The 16,955-nt window shown below is 46.5% G+C and overlaps 1 protein-coding gene across 1 annotated transcript in view; it reads left to right on the forward strand.

Moving 5' to 3' along the window:
• znrf1 (zinc and ring finger 1) overlaps window positions 1-11,375 on the forward strand; it is a gene marked incomplete at both ends in the record, with an annotated part of 54,944 nt that extends 43,569 nt beyond the window's left edge. The window contains 2 exons of the mRNA XM_083654557.1: window positions 9,723-9,828; window positions 11,318-11,375. Coding sequence (XP_083510683.1) covers window positions 9,723-9,828; window positions 11,318-11,375 — 164 coding nt within the window. The remainder of the gene's footprint in view (window positions 1-9,722; window positions 9,829-11,317) is intronic.
• Between the last annotated feature and the right edge of the window lie 5,580 nt (window positions 11,376-16,955).

Consider the following 16,955-nt stretch of genomic DNA (forward strand, 5'->3'; position numbering starts at 1 on the left):
CCTACCAGCAGGGTTGGGGGTAACTCATTACAAAAGTAACATATTACATGTAATATATTACTTTTAGCAGTAACTCAGTAATATAACTTATAGGATTTCAGTAATATTATACCAGTTACTTTGTCAAGTAACTCAAGTTACAAATTGGGTTACTTTTTCTTTATCAAAGCACCTATTTAAATAAAGATACAATAATTTCCTAATCAAACCATGTGTTTTTATGCAAATAGCCACTATAGATGACAATAACAAAGGAAAATAATAAAAATTAAAATTTTGGATTGTTTACACTGACTTCAAGGCGGTTGAAATTATTTTTCGGGATGGTTCCGGGGTGGCAATGTCATTCTGCTGCTGCTGTTGTTTTGGTGAAAGTAATGCAAAAGTAATGTAATAAGTAACAAGTTACTCTACACAGACAGTAATATTGTAAAGTAATGTATTACTTTCAAATGAAAGTAACTAGTAATATGTAGTATATTACATTTGGAAAGTAACTTGCCCAACACTGCCTACCAGCTAACTGTTTATTTCCACCTGGCTTCTTAATTATGGCCGGCCCGGAGCTGTCATCCCCCGGTTGCTTGGAGACGCATGATTGACAGCGGCCATGTTTGTCTGTTGCCTGTAGCCACTCTGTGATTGACAGTTGCTAGTCTGACTTAAAACTGCCTGCAAATATGTCTCCCTGTAGGAGTGAGTGTGTTAGCCTTAGCCTGTTTAGCCTTAGCCTGTTTAGCCTTAGCCTGTTTAGCCTTAGCCTGTTTAGCAACTATGTTGAGATTATTCCTGTCCGTGGGATTGCAGAAACATACAAGGCCGACATTTTATTCCGGTGAGAGGGTTGGACTGGGTGGAAAAAGTAGATTGAGTGACAGAGAGAGAGAGAGAGAGAGAGAGAGAGAGAGAGAGAGGCTGTCTGAAGCGAGATGGGGTACAGAGTGATGGAGTAGCTGATGGCTGATAACAGATGAGAGGAGAGAGGGTAAAAGTAGAGAGACTCCCATAGTTCCCCTCTCTCTCTTTCTCTCTTTCTCTTTCTCCTTTCTTTTACCCCGGCTCTGTCCTTCCTGTCACTCTTTATCTCTGGCAAATTACTCTCTCTCTCTGTGTCCTGCTCTCCACTACGACCCCATCTCTCTCTCTCTCTCTCTGTAATCTCTCCGTCATTTTCTTTCTAGGTCTCTCTCTCCCTCCCTCCCTCCCTCCCTCCCTCTCTCTCTCTCTCTCTCCCTCTCTCTCTTCTCCTTCCCTCCCTCTCCCTCTCTGTCTGTCTCTCTCTCCCCCTCTCTCTCTCTCTCTCTCTCTCTCTCTCTCCCTCTCTGTCTCTCTCTCTCCCTATCTCTCTCTCTCCCTCTCTGTCTCTCTCTCTCTCTCCCTATCTCTCTCTCTCTCTCCCCCTCTCTCTCTCCCTCTCTGTCTCTCTGTCGCACTCTCCCTCTCTCTCCCCCCCTCTCCCTCTGTCTCTCCACCTCCTGGGTTTTGGGACCCACAAAATGGACCGAGCCGCAGCTTATCTCGTTTCCCAGCATGCTCTTGGGTCTATTGTCAATCACCTGTCACACATCAGCACATCTCTGAGCAAAGGCCATTACACACACACACACACACACACACACACACACACACACACACACACACACACACACACACACACACACACACACACACACACACACACACACACACACACACACACACACACACACACACACACACACACACACAGACCCACAGTACAATGTCTACTTGGAGCTACTGGAGTAGCTTATATCGTGGGCCGCCCGTTCCTTGTAGGGATGGGAATCGAGAACCGGAACCGTTTAGAACCGGTTCCAAATTGTCCAATTTCACAACACAGCTGTACCGGCATTTCCCCTCAAATGTTATCAGTCCTGAGGTGGGAAAGTGGGAACTGGGAAGTACAGATTTCCATGAACATCGATCCCTGCTCCCGTTCACTTTACCACCTAACAGCTACGCCGGTTGCACCAAGACGGCTTAAGCCTTCTTTTCACTACGCCCAGGCGTAATAGTTACGCCTGGTCAGGAGGAGGTGTAGAGCCTGCCTGGAGTTACGACCAGGCATAGTTAAGACCAGTTGGTGCAACCGGCCCCTGGTGATTCCCACCCCTCCCACCGCTAGTGTTGAGTCATCAGCTCTCTGTGACTTTCAGCCTCCTCGTCGTTTGCATGAGGCCTCTGTGCCAGCAACACCTTCACATCAATTATGAGTTCAGAGAGTCGCTGCTTCACTGCTCCTCCAATCACATCCTCCCCTTCTCCTCTGTCTGTCTGTGTCCTCCAATCACATCCTCCCCTTCTCCTCTCTCTGTCTGTGTCCTCCAATCACATCCTCCCCTTCTCCTCTCTCTGTCTGTGTCCTCCAATCACATCCTTCCCTTCTCCTCTCTCTGTCTGTGTCCTCCAATCACATCCTCCCCTTCTCCTCTCTCTGTCTGTGTCCTCCAATCACATCCTCCCCTTCTCCTCTCTCTGTCTGTGTCCTCCAATCACATCCTCCCCTTCTCCTCTCTCTGTCTGTGTCCTCCAATCACATCCTCCCCTTCTCCTCTCTCTGTCTGTGTCCTCCAATCACATCCTCCCCTTCTCCTCTCTCTGTCTGTGTCCTCCAATCACATCCTCCCCTTCTCCTCTCTCTGTCTGTGTCCTCCAATCACATCCTCCCCTTCTCCTCTCTCTGTCTGTGTCCTCCAATCACATCCTCCCCATCTCATCTCTCTGTCTGTGTCCTCCAATCACATCCTCCCCTTCTCCTCTCTCTGTCTGTGTCCTCCAATCACATCCTCCCCATCTCCTCTCTCTGTCTGTGTCCTCCAATCACATCATCCCCTTCTCCTCTCTCTGTCTGTGTCCTCCAATCACATCCTCCCCTTCTCCTCTCTCTGTCTGTGTCCTCCAATCACATCCTCCCCTTCTCCTCTCTCTGTCTGTGTCCTCCAATCACATCCTCCCCTTCTCCTCTCGCTGTCTGTGTATGCTCCAATCACATCCTCCCCTTCTCCTCCCTCTGTCTGTGTGTCCTCCAATGACCTGAGCTGCAAGAGCCAAACTCTCTCTCTCTCCATCTCTCTCTTTCTCCCTCTCTCCCCCTCTCTCTCTTTCTCCCTCTCTCTCCATCTCTCAGTCCGTTGATTTTGCGGATGATCTCATATCTGTATACTGTGTGAGGAAGAGGATGGCTGACGAGACACAGCCCTGTGGGACCCCAGTATTTAAAACTGTATATTACTGTGTGAGGAAGAGGATGGCTGACGAGACACAGCCCTGTGGGACCCCAGTATTTAAAACTGTATATTACTGTGTGAGGAAGAGGATGGCTGACGAGACGCAGCCCTGTGGGACCCCAGTATTTAAAACTGTATATTACTGTGTGAGGAAGAGGATGGCTGACGAGACGCAGCCCTGTGGGACCCCAGTATTTAAAACTGTATATTACTGTGTGAGGAAGAGGATGGCTGACGAGACACAGCCCTGTGGGACCCCAGTATTTAAAACTGTATATTACTGTGTGAGGAAGAGGATGGCTGACGAGACGCAGCCCTGTGGGACCCCAGTATTTAAAACTGTATATTACTGTGTGAGGAAGAGGATGGCTGACGAGACGCAGCCCTGTGGGACCCCAGTATTTAAAACTGTATACTACTGTGTGAGGAAGAGGATGGCTGACGAGACGCAGCCCTGTGGGACCCCAGTATTTAAAACTGTATACTACTGTGTGAGGAAGAGGATGGCTGACGAGACGCAGCCCTGTGGGACCCCAGTATTTAAAACTGTATATTACTGTGTGAGGAAGAGGATGGCTGACAAGACACAGCCCTGTGGGACCCCAGTATTTAAAACTGTATACTACTGTGTGAGGAAGAGGATGGCTGACAAGACACAGCCCTGTGGGACCCCAGTATTTAAAACTGTATATTACTGTGTGAGGAAGAGGATGGCTGACGAGACGCAGCCCTGTGGGACCCCAGTATTTAAAACTGTATACTACTGTGTGAGGAAGAGGATGGCTGACGAGACACAGCCCTGTGGGACCCCACAGAAACCACAAACAACAAAGACATGATTCTACGATGCTTGGCTGTCAGCAGCTCATCAGACATCCCTTCACTGCTCTTTTGAAGCAGTTGTCAGTGACAATGTCTCTAAAATGGGGTGACAACAGATTCCATTCTGCTGAAACCTACAGGGAACGAAATTTGACTCACTAGACTACCCATGAGTACCCTACTGTGTGTGTGTGTGTGTGTGTGTGTGTGTGTGTGTGTGTGTGTGTGTGTATCTATCTACCTACCTACCTACCTATCTGTCTATCTATCTATCTATCTATCTATCTATCTATCTATCTATCTATCTATCTATCTATCTATCTATCTATCTATCTATCTATCTATCTATCAGTCTCTCGTCTCTCTCTCTCTCTCTCTCTCTCTCTCTCTCTCTCATAGTCTCTTGCTTTCTGTGTCACTCTACCACCCCCCCCCCCCCCTCCCCACACACACTCTGTCTCTGCATGTGGCCCCTCTCCTCTCAGGCTATATTTAGTGGCAGGCATTAAAATATCATCATGCAAAGTCGAAGCCCAAAAAAGATCCGGTGGTCAGCTCACGTGGAGCGAAGAGCGCTCCGCTACCGCTACCTAAACCACACACACACATACCTACACACACACACACACACACACACACACACACACCTACACATACCAACACACACACGTCTCTCACACACACACACACACACACACACACACACACACACACACACACACACACACACACACATCTCACACACACACACACACACACACACACACACACACACACGTCTCACACACACACACACACACACACACACACACACACACATCGTTTATCATTCTGTTCTTAAAATAGGTAAATTAATAAAAGTAGAAATGACATGCAACAAAGGTAGGCTATAACATATTTTAATAAGTTGCTGAATTTAAAATATAATAATTCTGCGACCAGCCATAGAGACAGTCTGTGTCTCGTCATAGATGCTGGGGTAGCTGGCTGGGGGTGTGTGGTCGGTCAGTGTGGGGTAAATCCCCCGTTCTATCCATTCAGCATAGTTAGCATTTAGCTGCTAGCCCAGCCCAGGCAGACAGGATCAGGGATTTAACCGCCGCAGTAAACGCACATCTGAACAGACGTCTATGTACCTGCTCTAGAATCCCCACTCCTGTAGTGTAGAGCCGCAGCACCGTCCTTTGGTGAGTCAGCCCATTGAGATATATGGGGGGGTTTACCCCACTCGCGCGCCAGCCGTATAACATTTTGTAACATTGTTTGGATTACTAGAAGGTTGATCTTCATACAGTACTTTTGATGATGCTAGTAGTCACCCAGCATTCCTTAAACAAACTGTATGCTAAAGCGTTAGCATGCACATCATTATCTACTGGACTCACAGAGATTATTTCGGTGCTGCTCTAATCAAATATGGGGTAAGGTGGTGACCAGTGGGCCAAACCCCCAAAACGTCAGTGTCGCCTCTGCAGAGGGCGTTTTGCTGTTTGGACCTTCAGTGCGTCTAAGCTGCATTTTTCCTCTATAGACCAGACCTCTACTGTATAAAAAAAACACATCGCAGATTATTATTATTATTTTTGGGTTATTGAAACTAACAACACAGTAACTCTTCGGCATATCTATATCAAATTAAACCATTTCAAATTGTTAGTTTGAAGTGTTTTCGGGTTCATGTACAGTCTTTTCCTACGGTGGGTTTCCCCCGTAAAAGGGGGCGTGGCCTTCACGCTGGTCGCTTGATGACGCGGTGCGGTTCTGGTCCAACCAAACACAATCCCATCACCCAGGATGCACCTCACTGCCAGGTGGAAAAGTATAGCTACATACATGCCCAAACGTGCAACCTACCTAAATACATACATGCTGTGCAGGTGAAGCCACAGCTGCTAATGAGATGTTAACACACGTGAGGAGAGAGGAGGCGTTGAGATGATGCTGGGTGTTTAGGAGACGTGAGGGGATGGATGATGGATGCTGGAGGGAGGGAGGAGTTACGGGGAGGAGGGGGGGGGGGACTTAGCTCATTTGCAGTCAGAGCATAATGTCTGCTGTCTCTGTTACTTCATTTACCACACTGTCCTCATCTGCCCCATATTCTCACTGCCTGTCTGTAAAGCAGCAATAGATATCCATCGACCGATCTATCTATCTATCTATCTATCTATCTATCTATCTATCTATCTATCTATCTATCTATCTATCTATCTATCTATCTATCTATCTATATATCTATATATCTATCTATCTATGTATCTATGTATCTATGTATCTATCTATCTATCTATGTATCTATCTATCTATGTATCTATCTATCTAACTATTTATCTATCTATCTATCTAGCTATCTATCTATCTATCTATCTACCTATCTATCTATCTATCTCTCTATGTATCTATCTATTTATGTATGTATCTATCTATCTATCTATGTATTTATGTATCTATCTATGTATCTATCTATCTATCTATCTATCTATCTATCTATCTATCTATCTATCTATCTATCTATCTATCTATCTATCTATTTATGTATCTATCTATATATCTATCTATCTATTTATGTACGGTATCTATCTATCTATCTATCTATCTATCTATCTATCTATGTATCTATCTATCTTTCTATCTATCTATGTATTTATGTATCTATCTATGTATCTATCTATCTATGTATCTATCTCTCTATCTATCTATGTATCTATCTATGTATCTATCTATCTATGTATCTATCTATCTATATATCTATATATCTATCTATCTATCTGTCTATCTGTCTATCTATCTGTCTATCTATCTGTCTATCTATCTATCTATCTATCTATCTATCTATCTATCTGTCTGTCTGTCTGTCTGTCTGTCTGTCTGTCTGTCTGTCTGTCTGTCTGTCTGTCTGTCTTTCCGTCCATCCATCCCTCCCTCCCGATCGGCATTTCTCAAACTGAAACCAGGGGTTGGTTGGTTGGTTGGTTGGTTGGTTGGTTGGTTGGTTGGTTGGTTGGTTGGTTGGTTGGTTGGTGGGTCCAGTAAGTTAGCAGTGAAGCAGAGCTATAAAGTGCAGGCAGTGTGGACTGTGAAGCAGAGCTATTCACCTTATGCAGCCCCGCCCACTTGACCCATTCTATCATGACTTCCTGTTCAAAACGCTGGCTGTTTTACCTGCTCAAACTAGTCTGACTCACCTGGTCAAACCTAGTTTGACTCACATTAGTATGAGTCAGACTAGGTTTAGGAGTCACAGGAAGTGTAAATACAATCAGAAGTTCCGATTGTATTTACACTTCCTGTTAGGTGAACGTGCAGGTAGTGTGCACTGTGCGGTTGCACTGGAGCCTGTGGGGTAGAGGGGCCCGTAGAGAGAGCAGGCCCTCCAACAATGTGTTGGGTGAAGAAGGGCCCTCACATACAGTATATAACTGTCAGAACTGCCCCTACTGCCTGTCTCATCCTAGCTAAAGCTGCGTTCACACCGACCTATTCAAGTTTTTCGCTGGCATCGAGTTTACATACAAAGTCAATGCAAACGAGCGATTGAGCGTATATTCGCCCAGGAGAAAAATCGCTGGGCGTCCGAGCGACAGAGACAGAGCAATAGGGTGAAGATTTGCTTGTCGCCCGAGATGAAATATCCCAACTCGAGCGAAATTACGCTGGCAAAAGTCGCTTGCTGCTCAACGCTGATTGGCTGCCGTGTGAGAGTGAGTCAAGGATCACACTGGCTTGGAACAAACCGCTGGTTTATTAGTGTGGCAACAAATGGCATTGACAGGCTGACAGCTGACATGAAGTGAAGTCTGTACTACCGGTATAGATACGCAAGCTCGCGTTAGGAGCACGCTGATAACAAACATCATGACATTGCGTTTTCATCCTGTCTAACGTTAGCCAGATGTCCGTCAATTCTTGTGCCTGTTGACGAGCGATTTAAACACAGCGACAGAGCGATTCCAAAGGGTTGAATCGAGCGACAGGGAGAAAAATAAATATCTCGGTGTGAACACAGCTTAACTCGAGCTATACGCTGCCAGCAGGCAGCAGCAAGCTACTCCCACATGTTGTTTTGCTGTCATGTTTCACTGTGCGGTGCATTTCTGTCTTTGGTGTGTGTGTGTGTGTGTGTGTGTGTGTGTGTGTGTGTGTGTGTGTGGAGACTCCTGTCAGCTAGCGATCTGTAGCTAATGGCTAGCGGCTATCAGCGATGCTAACGCTAGTCAGAACTCTTGTCTGCTGCTGGTGAATGTAGCTTTGTCTCCCGTGTACTAAACCATTATCTGACATATTTGAATCCCATCTGTTTATGTGACTCTTGTCATGTTAGCCAGCCAGCTAGCTAGCTGCAGGCTATCTCAGGCTGGCTAGCGAACTGAGTCCTGTCTGGTCGGAAGACCGCGCATGCGCCAACTCACATCATGTATTGGGGTGTGCCACATGCCACGGCCGACCAATGGTGGAACTTCATCACTCACTCACTCTCTCTCTCTCTCTCACTCACTCACTCACTCACTCACTCACTCACTCACTCACTCACTCACTCACTCACTCACTCTCTCACTCACTCACTCACTCACTCACTTCACAGTTCACACTCACATTCGGGTTTCAAAAGCTGGCCGCCGTGTTGTCCAGCTAAAAACAAGTGCTGCTTCAAATGCGATGTTTGTAACAAGAGTAAAGCCCAATTTATGCTTTGTCTGCCGACACTTTTAAAACGGTCGCCGACAGAAATGAGGACTTGAGTCGACACTTTCAAGTGTCGGCGAGCAGTGTCTGCTACCTGGTGAAATGTCTAGTGTCGCTGACTACGTCACGATGTGTTGCGCAAGTGTGATTGGCTGTATAGACGGCACGCGCTTTTTGTTTTTGTTTTCGCTCGATTGAAATGAATGAACGTGTCGCCGCTATTTTTATCAGCCTGTCCTTGATGTATGACTTCGTGAAAATCACAAAGAACATCGTGACCAATTTCCCAGAGAGAGGTGGAGGTGAGTTGTGTGGTTGTGTGTCGTTTATATGCGGCTGCAGCCAAGTACGTTACATCTTGGCTCCGAGGTGGTTTCACTGTGCATTCCATTCCCTCTCTTGCCTTGGCTGTCTGCTTATAGCGTTCGAGTGTCACGTGACCGTTGAACCGAGGAGAGAAGCATAAATGCAACACCATGAGCGACACTTTCTTTTTCGTCTGCGACCATGTGCTGAGCGACACTTTGTAAAAAGTATAAATTAAGCTTAATGTTCCTAAATCATTTGTAGTCTCTTCCTTGTGCATTTTCATTGGTCCAAGCAGTAGATCTCCACTATACTGTATTATGTATATAATGCGCCTGAGCAGGTACAAGCAGTAGATATCCACTATACTGTATTATGTATATAATGCACCTGAGCAGGTACAAGCAGTAGATCTCCACTATACTGTATATGTATATAATGCACCTGAGCAGTCTACTGCTCGCTGCTGGGTTTGATATGCTGTCGAAGTCTCGGAAATTGTAGCTGTTTTTGGTGCATACTGATGGGCTGTTGTGTTCTTCTCTGTGTGCGCGTGCTTGTGCTTGTGTGTGTGTGTGTGTGCGTGCGTGTGTGTGTGCGCGTGCGTGCGTGTGTGTGTGTGTGTGTTTGTGCGTGTGTGTGTGTGCGTGCGCACCACCTCAGATGATGTGTTGGCGAGGGATGCTGGCGAGTGCGTGATCTGTCTAGAGGAACTGCAGCAAGGGGACACCATAGCCAGACTGCCGTGCCTCTGCATCTACCACAAAAGGTGAGAGTGAGGCGCCCACACACACACACACACGCACACACACACACACACACACACACACACACACACGCACACACACACACACGCGCGCGCACACACACACACACACACACACACACACACACGCATATGAATCCCTGCCCATTCTATGATTTGCCACTTCCTCTAATTAAATCCACTCACTGGAATCCAATAAAGATAATGCTTGAAAATGGAGCGTCCCCACTGGCTTTTGATTTAGAGCTCGCTCACAGTTGATCATTCTATATACAGTATGGAGGAAGGTGCGACTTCGTTTCTAAACATCGACATCATCGTCAAGTTAACCTCGATGCCTCGGTACGATTACCGATGAACTGAGACCACGGTGGAGATGATTGGCTGCCTCCGTCACATGCTAGTGGTATTGTTACCTATAAGCTGTACTCGACAGGAAGACTACGTTTCCCATAACCCCCCTTCCCCCTTTCATGGCTTCCCCAGAAACTCAGAAAGCTTTAGCTCCTACGCCCTCTTCTCTTCCATTCTACCAATCTTGTCAGCAATGCTCTCGATTGTTATAATAATGGTAATTATACCATCTCAAAATTAATGTGAGATTGATTTATTGACGTTGACATGCTACACTTGGTACATAGAGACACTGCATAACGCGTCATCATTCAGAAACCACGCCCAAAACGGGGGAAAACACAAATCCCGTCCAATCCTGGCGTTCTACTATGTCACGTGCATGGTCGGGTGTTGCACAAAAAGATCATATATACGGAAGATGAACACTCCAACTTACTTCATTGACAGCAACATCCACATTTTTCTTCTCGCCAATTCTCAAGGGCTTCCTTGTTTTGCTCAGGAGTACAAAAAAACTTTAACTGCCGATTTTTTACATTTGTTGTGTGTGCAGCCCACCACACAACAGCTTTTAGCGATGTTTAATTCAAGGAATATGACGCTGGTGTGTGGAAGTGAACGGAGCTTTTCCCCCGTGATGGGCATGGCCTATTTCATGCAGTGTCTCTATATCTTTAAGAGAGATCCATCAACACAACATATAAATAAGCTTATATACCCTTATTGTCATTGCTTTTATACACAGATTCTAGGTAAATAAATAGGCTACCAACAGAGAACAGACAGATACAGTAGGTAGACAGTGTGATCCAGTACAGTGGGACATGTAGGATGTTAAAAGTTCTGTGTCTAAATTGTTTAGTATATATATAGCATGTATGTTACTTATGTGGGTGCCGGCTTCCAGCATGCCTATTTTAGCACCTGTTGAATCCATTTATGACTGTCACCACTGTATCAAATGTGTTCTAGTATTTTCTTCTTTACATACCGTTTTATTATTGTGTGTGTGTTCGTGTGTGTTCGTGTGTGTTCGTGTGTGTATGTATGTGTGTGTGTGCGTGTGTGTGTGCGAGTGCGTGTGCATGTGTGTGTGTGTGTGTGTGTGTGTGTGTGTGTGTGTGTCTGCCTGCAGCTGTATAGACTCATGGTTCGAGGTCAATCGGTCCTGCCCTGAACACCCCTCTGACTGACTGAGCACCAGGCCCGTTGTGAATACTGCTCAAGGTATTTCAGGTCTTCTCCTGGTTTCAGTGGAGAGTTTTTGACTGTTCCATGATGCTATGAATCACTCGTTCCCAACCCTTTTCGTCTCATGGAGCCCTTGAGCTGTTTTGCCATGCCAATAGTACCCCCTCACTTCTAAATGTCTATTAAATAATATTAAACTTTTAGTAGACCTCTCTAACACATCTGAAGATTAAATGAAAATACAATTCTGACCGTTTTCAATTGAAAAAGTCATCAGTTTTACCAAGATGGGTCCATGAAATTACTTTGAATATTGTTTTGATCATTTTGGAAATAGATTGTAATCCCCAATCTTTCCGAGTACCCCCTGCAAGCTGCTCAAGTACCCCTAGGGGCGTACATGTACCCCTGGTTGGGAATCACTTGTCTAAAGGCTGTTTCAGCACACGCACGCACGCACGCACACACGCACGCACACACACACACACACACACACGCACACGCACACACACACACACACACACACACACACGCTCTGTATGATGACACCCGGTCCTGACATGGGAGCTGCTGGGACAATTGTTCATCCATTAATAGGCTAATAGGTAGTTTAATAAAGCACATAAAAAGTACAGAGCTTTCAATCATTTCAACACCTTCATGGTCATTAGAGTCACGAATAATTCATCCTCTCTCTCTCTCTCTCTCTCTCTCTCTCTCTCTCTCTCTCTCTCTCTCTCTCTCTCTCTCTCTCTAGGACATCTCGTGGACCTGCTGTGGGGATCTATCTGGACACCGTTGCAAAACCAAATCGGACGAAACAATCAAAGCAAAACCGACGCATACTTATCCTCGGAGGGAAAAACCCGTCATCCTAACCGAGAGAATGATTCCCTGTGAACTGAACCGAACCAAAACTAAACTAAACATGAATCATCGAAAACCCAACGCAACGTCATCGTACATCGCCCCCCCCGCCGCCCACTCAATTTCCTGTCTCCTGAAGAAGAGACTGCTTACCCCCTCCTGCACCCTGCGCCCTGCAGCGCCCCCTGCCTCCAGGCTAACGGAGTCCCTACAGGGGCCTGCGTCAGTCTGGAACCCCCCTCCTGCACCCTGCAGCGCCCCCTGCCTCCAGGCTAACGGAGTCCCTACAGGGGCCTGCGTCAGTCTGGAACCCCCTTGGCCCCCCTGACACAGCCGGGCCCCTGTGTCCAATCCTTTGTTGCACATCCTTACCTGGGAAAAGAGGAGGGGAGGAGACATGGCACCTGTAAAGGAGCCAGGAAGGAAGGAGACGAGTGATGAGGAAGGACAGACCGACAGGAGGGACCCCTTGTACACGCGAGGGGTGGGGCGTCTCTCGAGGACAGCGAGCACCCCACCCTAACCTCCCTACCCCCTACCCCGTACCCCGTACCTCCTACCCCCTACACCCTACACCCTACACCCTACCCCCTACCCTCCAGCTGTTCTTCTGTAACACTCTTCTGTGTGCTTCTGCGTTCCCCCCTCACGCCACTTGGACTGAAATGAGTCAAATCGAACCTCCCACCTCCCCCTGCCCATGTACTGTAGGCCCACATAGAGAGGCAAAGTGACCGCCTACTTCCTACTTCAGCTCTGTACCAGAGATTTTCATCCGCCATTTATTTTCCCATCGACATTTCGTAAAATGCTTATAAAAAGAGTTTTACCGGTTCAAACCAAACGTTCAGCTAACGCTATAATCGGGAGAGACCATAGAACATTTCACTTGGACCAAAACTTAAAAAAACAACATAGAAAAAGTATTTTCTTCGAACCTGCTTTTTTTACGTTTTGGCCCGAGTGAAATGTTCTATGGTCTCTCCCGATTATAGCGTTAGCTGAACGTTTGGTTTGAACCAGTAAAACTCTTTTTTATAAGCATTTTACGAAATGTCGATGGGAAAATAAATGGCAGATGAAAATCTCTGGTACAGTGCTGAAGCAGGAAGTGACGTTCCACTTTGGCTCTCTATTTTCGGCCAATGTCGGGCATGGGCTTCAAATGTTCTATTACAGTCGGGCTTAATTTTGGGTCGGACTTGAACGTTGCGGGCTCAGGCTGAGCCCGTGCAAATCTCTACCACCACCCGCCATGTTTTCTTTTGAGATCCGCTCGGAGGGGAGAAACGCAAAGGTGTGGATTCTGGCGGGGGGGGGAGTGATGGAGGGAGAGACACTGGGGTGTAACAGCTTGTTGTTGTTGTATCTGTGGGGCAGGGGAGGGCACACAAGTTTCTGAAATGTTCGGGTGTCAGGGGGCAACTCATTCATATTCATAAAAGAAGCGCTGCCTGATTGGCTGATACAACGTGCAGGCTCTGGCGTGTCGGTGAATGTTTCATCGCTACATTATTGGCCGAAACTATGACTACATGCAGTATCGTTTGTTTAGCAATTAGCGTAGCCTACCTAACACTACAGTCTATGCCGATGCCTTATAGTCAAGAGATACAAAACAAAATTCATGCTGTTGATAGCGACTGTGAACAGGTCGACCATTGAGAGAGTTACTGAATCAAAGAAAAAAAAAGACAATCTTTTGACGCAGTTTAGTGACACGTTTGTTAAATGATATTTTAAAAGTATATTTCTCATCAAGCCAGATGCCAAGATATTTATATTCAGTAGGCTTAACTCTCTCAACGTTAGACCCGTTCACAGTGGATATAAGCATACACTGATCAATATTCCTGGCTCTAGTAAACTGCATGAATTGTGTGTGTTTTTTTAGATCATTTCTTGTGCATTTTGCCTTTATTAGATAGGACATGTAGGACAGACAGGAAAGGTGGGAAGAGAGAGCGGATGACATGCGGAAAAGGACCATGGGTCGGATTCGAACCCGGGTGCGCCACGTGAACGACTAAGCCTTTGTGGTACAAGTGAGCCAAATTGTGTGTTTTTTAATCTCTTGCAACAAGGTATGGGAAGGCTACTATCAGCAGAGCTGTTTTTCGTGGACCTATTATCTGGATGTGTGTCAGAGTCGCTGCACGACGTTGTATCGACCAGTCAGGTCGCGATGAAACATTCACGTCACGACACGTCAGAGACCGCACGCCGTATCTGCCGATCAGGCCGAATATTATGAATATTAATGAGTTGTCCCATCATGCCAACCCTACATTTCGGAAAGTCACGGACGGCGTCCTGAAGATGGAGGACGGGGGCGGTAACCTCAGTTCAGAGGAAGGAGGGAGGGAGGGAGGGAGGGAGGGAGGGGCAGGTAATGTAGCTTACGCTGCTAATGTGTGTCGTGTGCGTCGGGATGCTATCGTGTGTCAAACTTCACTTGGTGTGTGTGTGCGTGCGTGCGTGTGTGTGAGTGCAGAATGGCGAGTGTGTGCATGCTGAAGTGTGTGTGTGTGTGTGTGTGTGAGAGAGAGAGAGTGAAAGGCCGTGGTAGAGGGCTGACAGAGGGGCGGGGGGGGGACAGTGCCGTGTGTGTGTCGGTCCATGTATTGCAATGTTTACAGTCTTAGATGTCCATGTTTTTCCTGTGCGCACCTGGCAGCCCTCCCTTTACTTTGCTGATGTTTACAGCTGCAGAGAAGCGACATGACATCTTGTACAGGACATTTAACCGCTCTTGGTTTGTCGTTGTTTTTCCCCCTTCTTCTTTTGAAACCTGCCAGACACGATTGTTCCCCAGAGTCATTTCCCACTGCGAGAGCCGGGAAACACTTCAGCCCCTCCACAGAGGGAGGCCGGTGCTCTCCAAACAGGACAGTATAACAACAACAACCACAGTTCAAAGTACGCAATCTGTGTACGTGTGTTTGAGTGCTGGCTTGTGCGTGCGCGTGCGTGTGTGTGTGTGTGCGGGGTGTGTGTGTGTTTTAAGAGGCGCCTCTTGGACTATGCTACTGTGGGTTTCCTCTCCACGTTGTGTTTGTGCTGGAGTCGGTCTGGGCGGGTGTGTGTGGCTAAACCGAAGACGCCGCTCAGAGACCCTAAAAAGGACTTTCTCGATCCCGATGGGGATCAACTCAACGGGGATTATTTATTCATTCATTCATATTGAACATTATTTGTTTAATATTCCGATCATAATGAGATGTGACTCCCTCCTCAGAACGCTTATGTGTTATGGAAGAAATCGTGTATGATGATGACTACTGCAAAAGAAACATACAAACTGCATACACAACAACAAAGCTACTGTAAACAAAATGGTGGAATACATTTGTGCTAGTTGACAGACACTATTATCAATATTCCCTATTTAGTGACCCAGATGCCATTTATCAAACTGGGTTTTCCCCACAAAGCGTCTCCATGTTAAAGCCGTTCTACAGTGCAAATTGAAGGGACGTGTCACTTAAAGGGACGTGTCACTCAGGTTGGTCTCTTTTGGCTGTGGGAACATGGCTGATTGAAAGGAAAAGTCCACCCTCCTCCAATCCTCGTACACCGTTTTATAGCATCAAACCTGTGATGTTCAGTGTATTCCAACAGTTATTTTGAACGTGTTGCGTTCAGTCGGGTTGGTGTATGATATATATATGGGCATACTGTATAAATAGGCTAGCAAACATTGGGGGGGCATATCTTGGATTGCGGCCAACCCGTTACTCAAAAACACAACATCACCCCCGTTACTCAAAAACACAACATCAACCCCGTTACTCAAAAACACAACATCAACCCTGTTGTCTGCGGTTGCATTGCAGTGGATTTCTCCCTGTCTGATTGTTGAACGTCTCTTGGTGCAAAATGGCGGCTCTAGAAAAAGCCCTCGCTCTTTGATCCTGAGGGACTGACACCAAAAATGTTTTAGATGTTTTAGATGTTATATGATATTAGGGGACATTCAGACCAAAAGCGCTTTTGGAGCTGCCAGCGTCTTTCTGCAATTCATTCTCTATGTACGGACGCGCTAAACGTGCTCCTCTGGTAATGAACGCACCTGGCGTTTAGCGCTGGTGGCGTCTGTTGTTTTTGGAGGAGCGCTGTGGGCGTTTTAAAGCTGAAAAAAGTTGAACATTAGAGGAAAAGCGCCCTGCTCGTCTTTTCCACTCCTCCTACCATTTCTCCTCCCGAGGGATCGTAAACCTCCGCTGCTGCCAGAATTGACAATAATCTGGCTTTCATGTTGACAGTGAACAACATCAAACATACAAAACTAGCTGGTTACCGTCTGTGTGGTCGTTGTTTGCTCTAGTGTGCAGGGGGAAATAAAACAAAGCCAAAAAAAAACGCTCCGTGCGCTGTGTTTTGTGCACAATGGAGGCGCCCTCGACATGATTTTCATAGCGTTCTGACTGAAAAAAAACGCTTTTGGTGTGAATGTCCCCTTAAACTTTAGCTGCTGGAAAGATCTCATCATGATGTCACATTATTCATGTAATTGGCATGGTCATCCACCCGGAATAGGAAAAATACTCCAAGCGACAAAACGGACCCGAAAATGCCACGTTCTTTGCCAGTAGCTGTTTTGATACAGTGTTAAAGTGTTGACGGGTGGATTTCTCCTTTACACCATCGACTGCAGTTCTATTGTAAGACAATGAGTACAAGAGAGAAGGCTCACTGTGAAGATGCTTTGGGGG

This window comes from Poromitra crassiceps (genome assembly GCF_964638095.1).
Source record: "Poromitra crassiceps genome assembly, chromosome: 18".
Classification (NCBI taxonomy): domain Eukaryota; kingdom Metazoa; phylum Chordata; class Actinopteri; order Beryciformes; family Melamphaidae; genus Poromitra; species Poromitra crassiceps.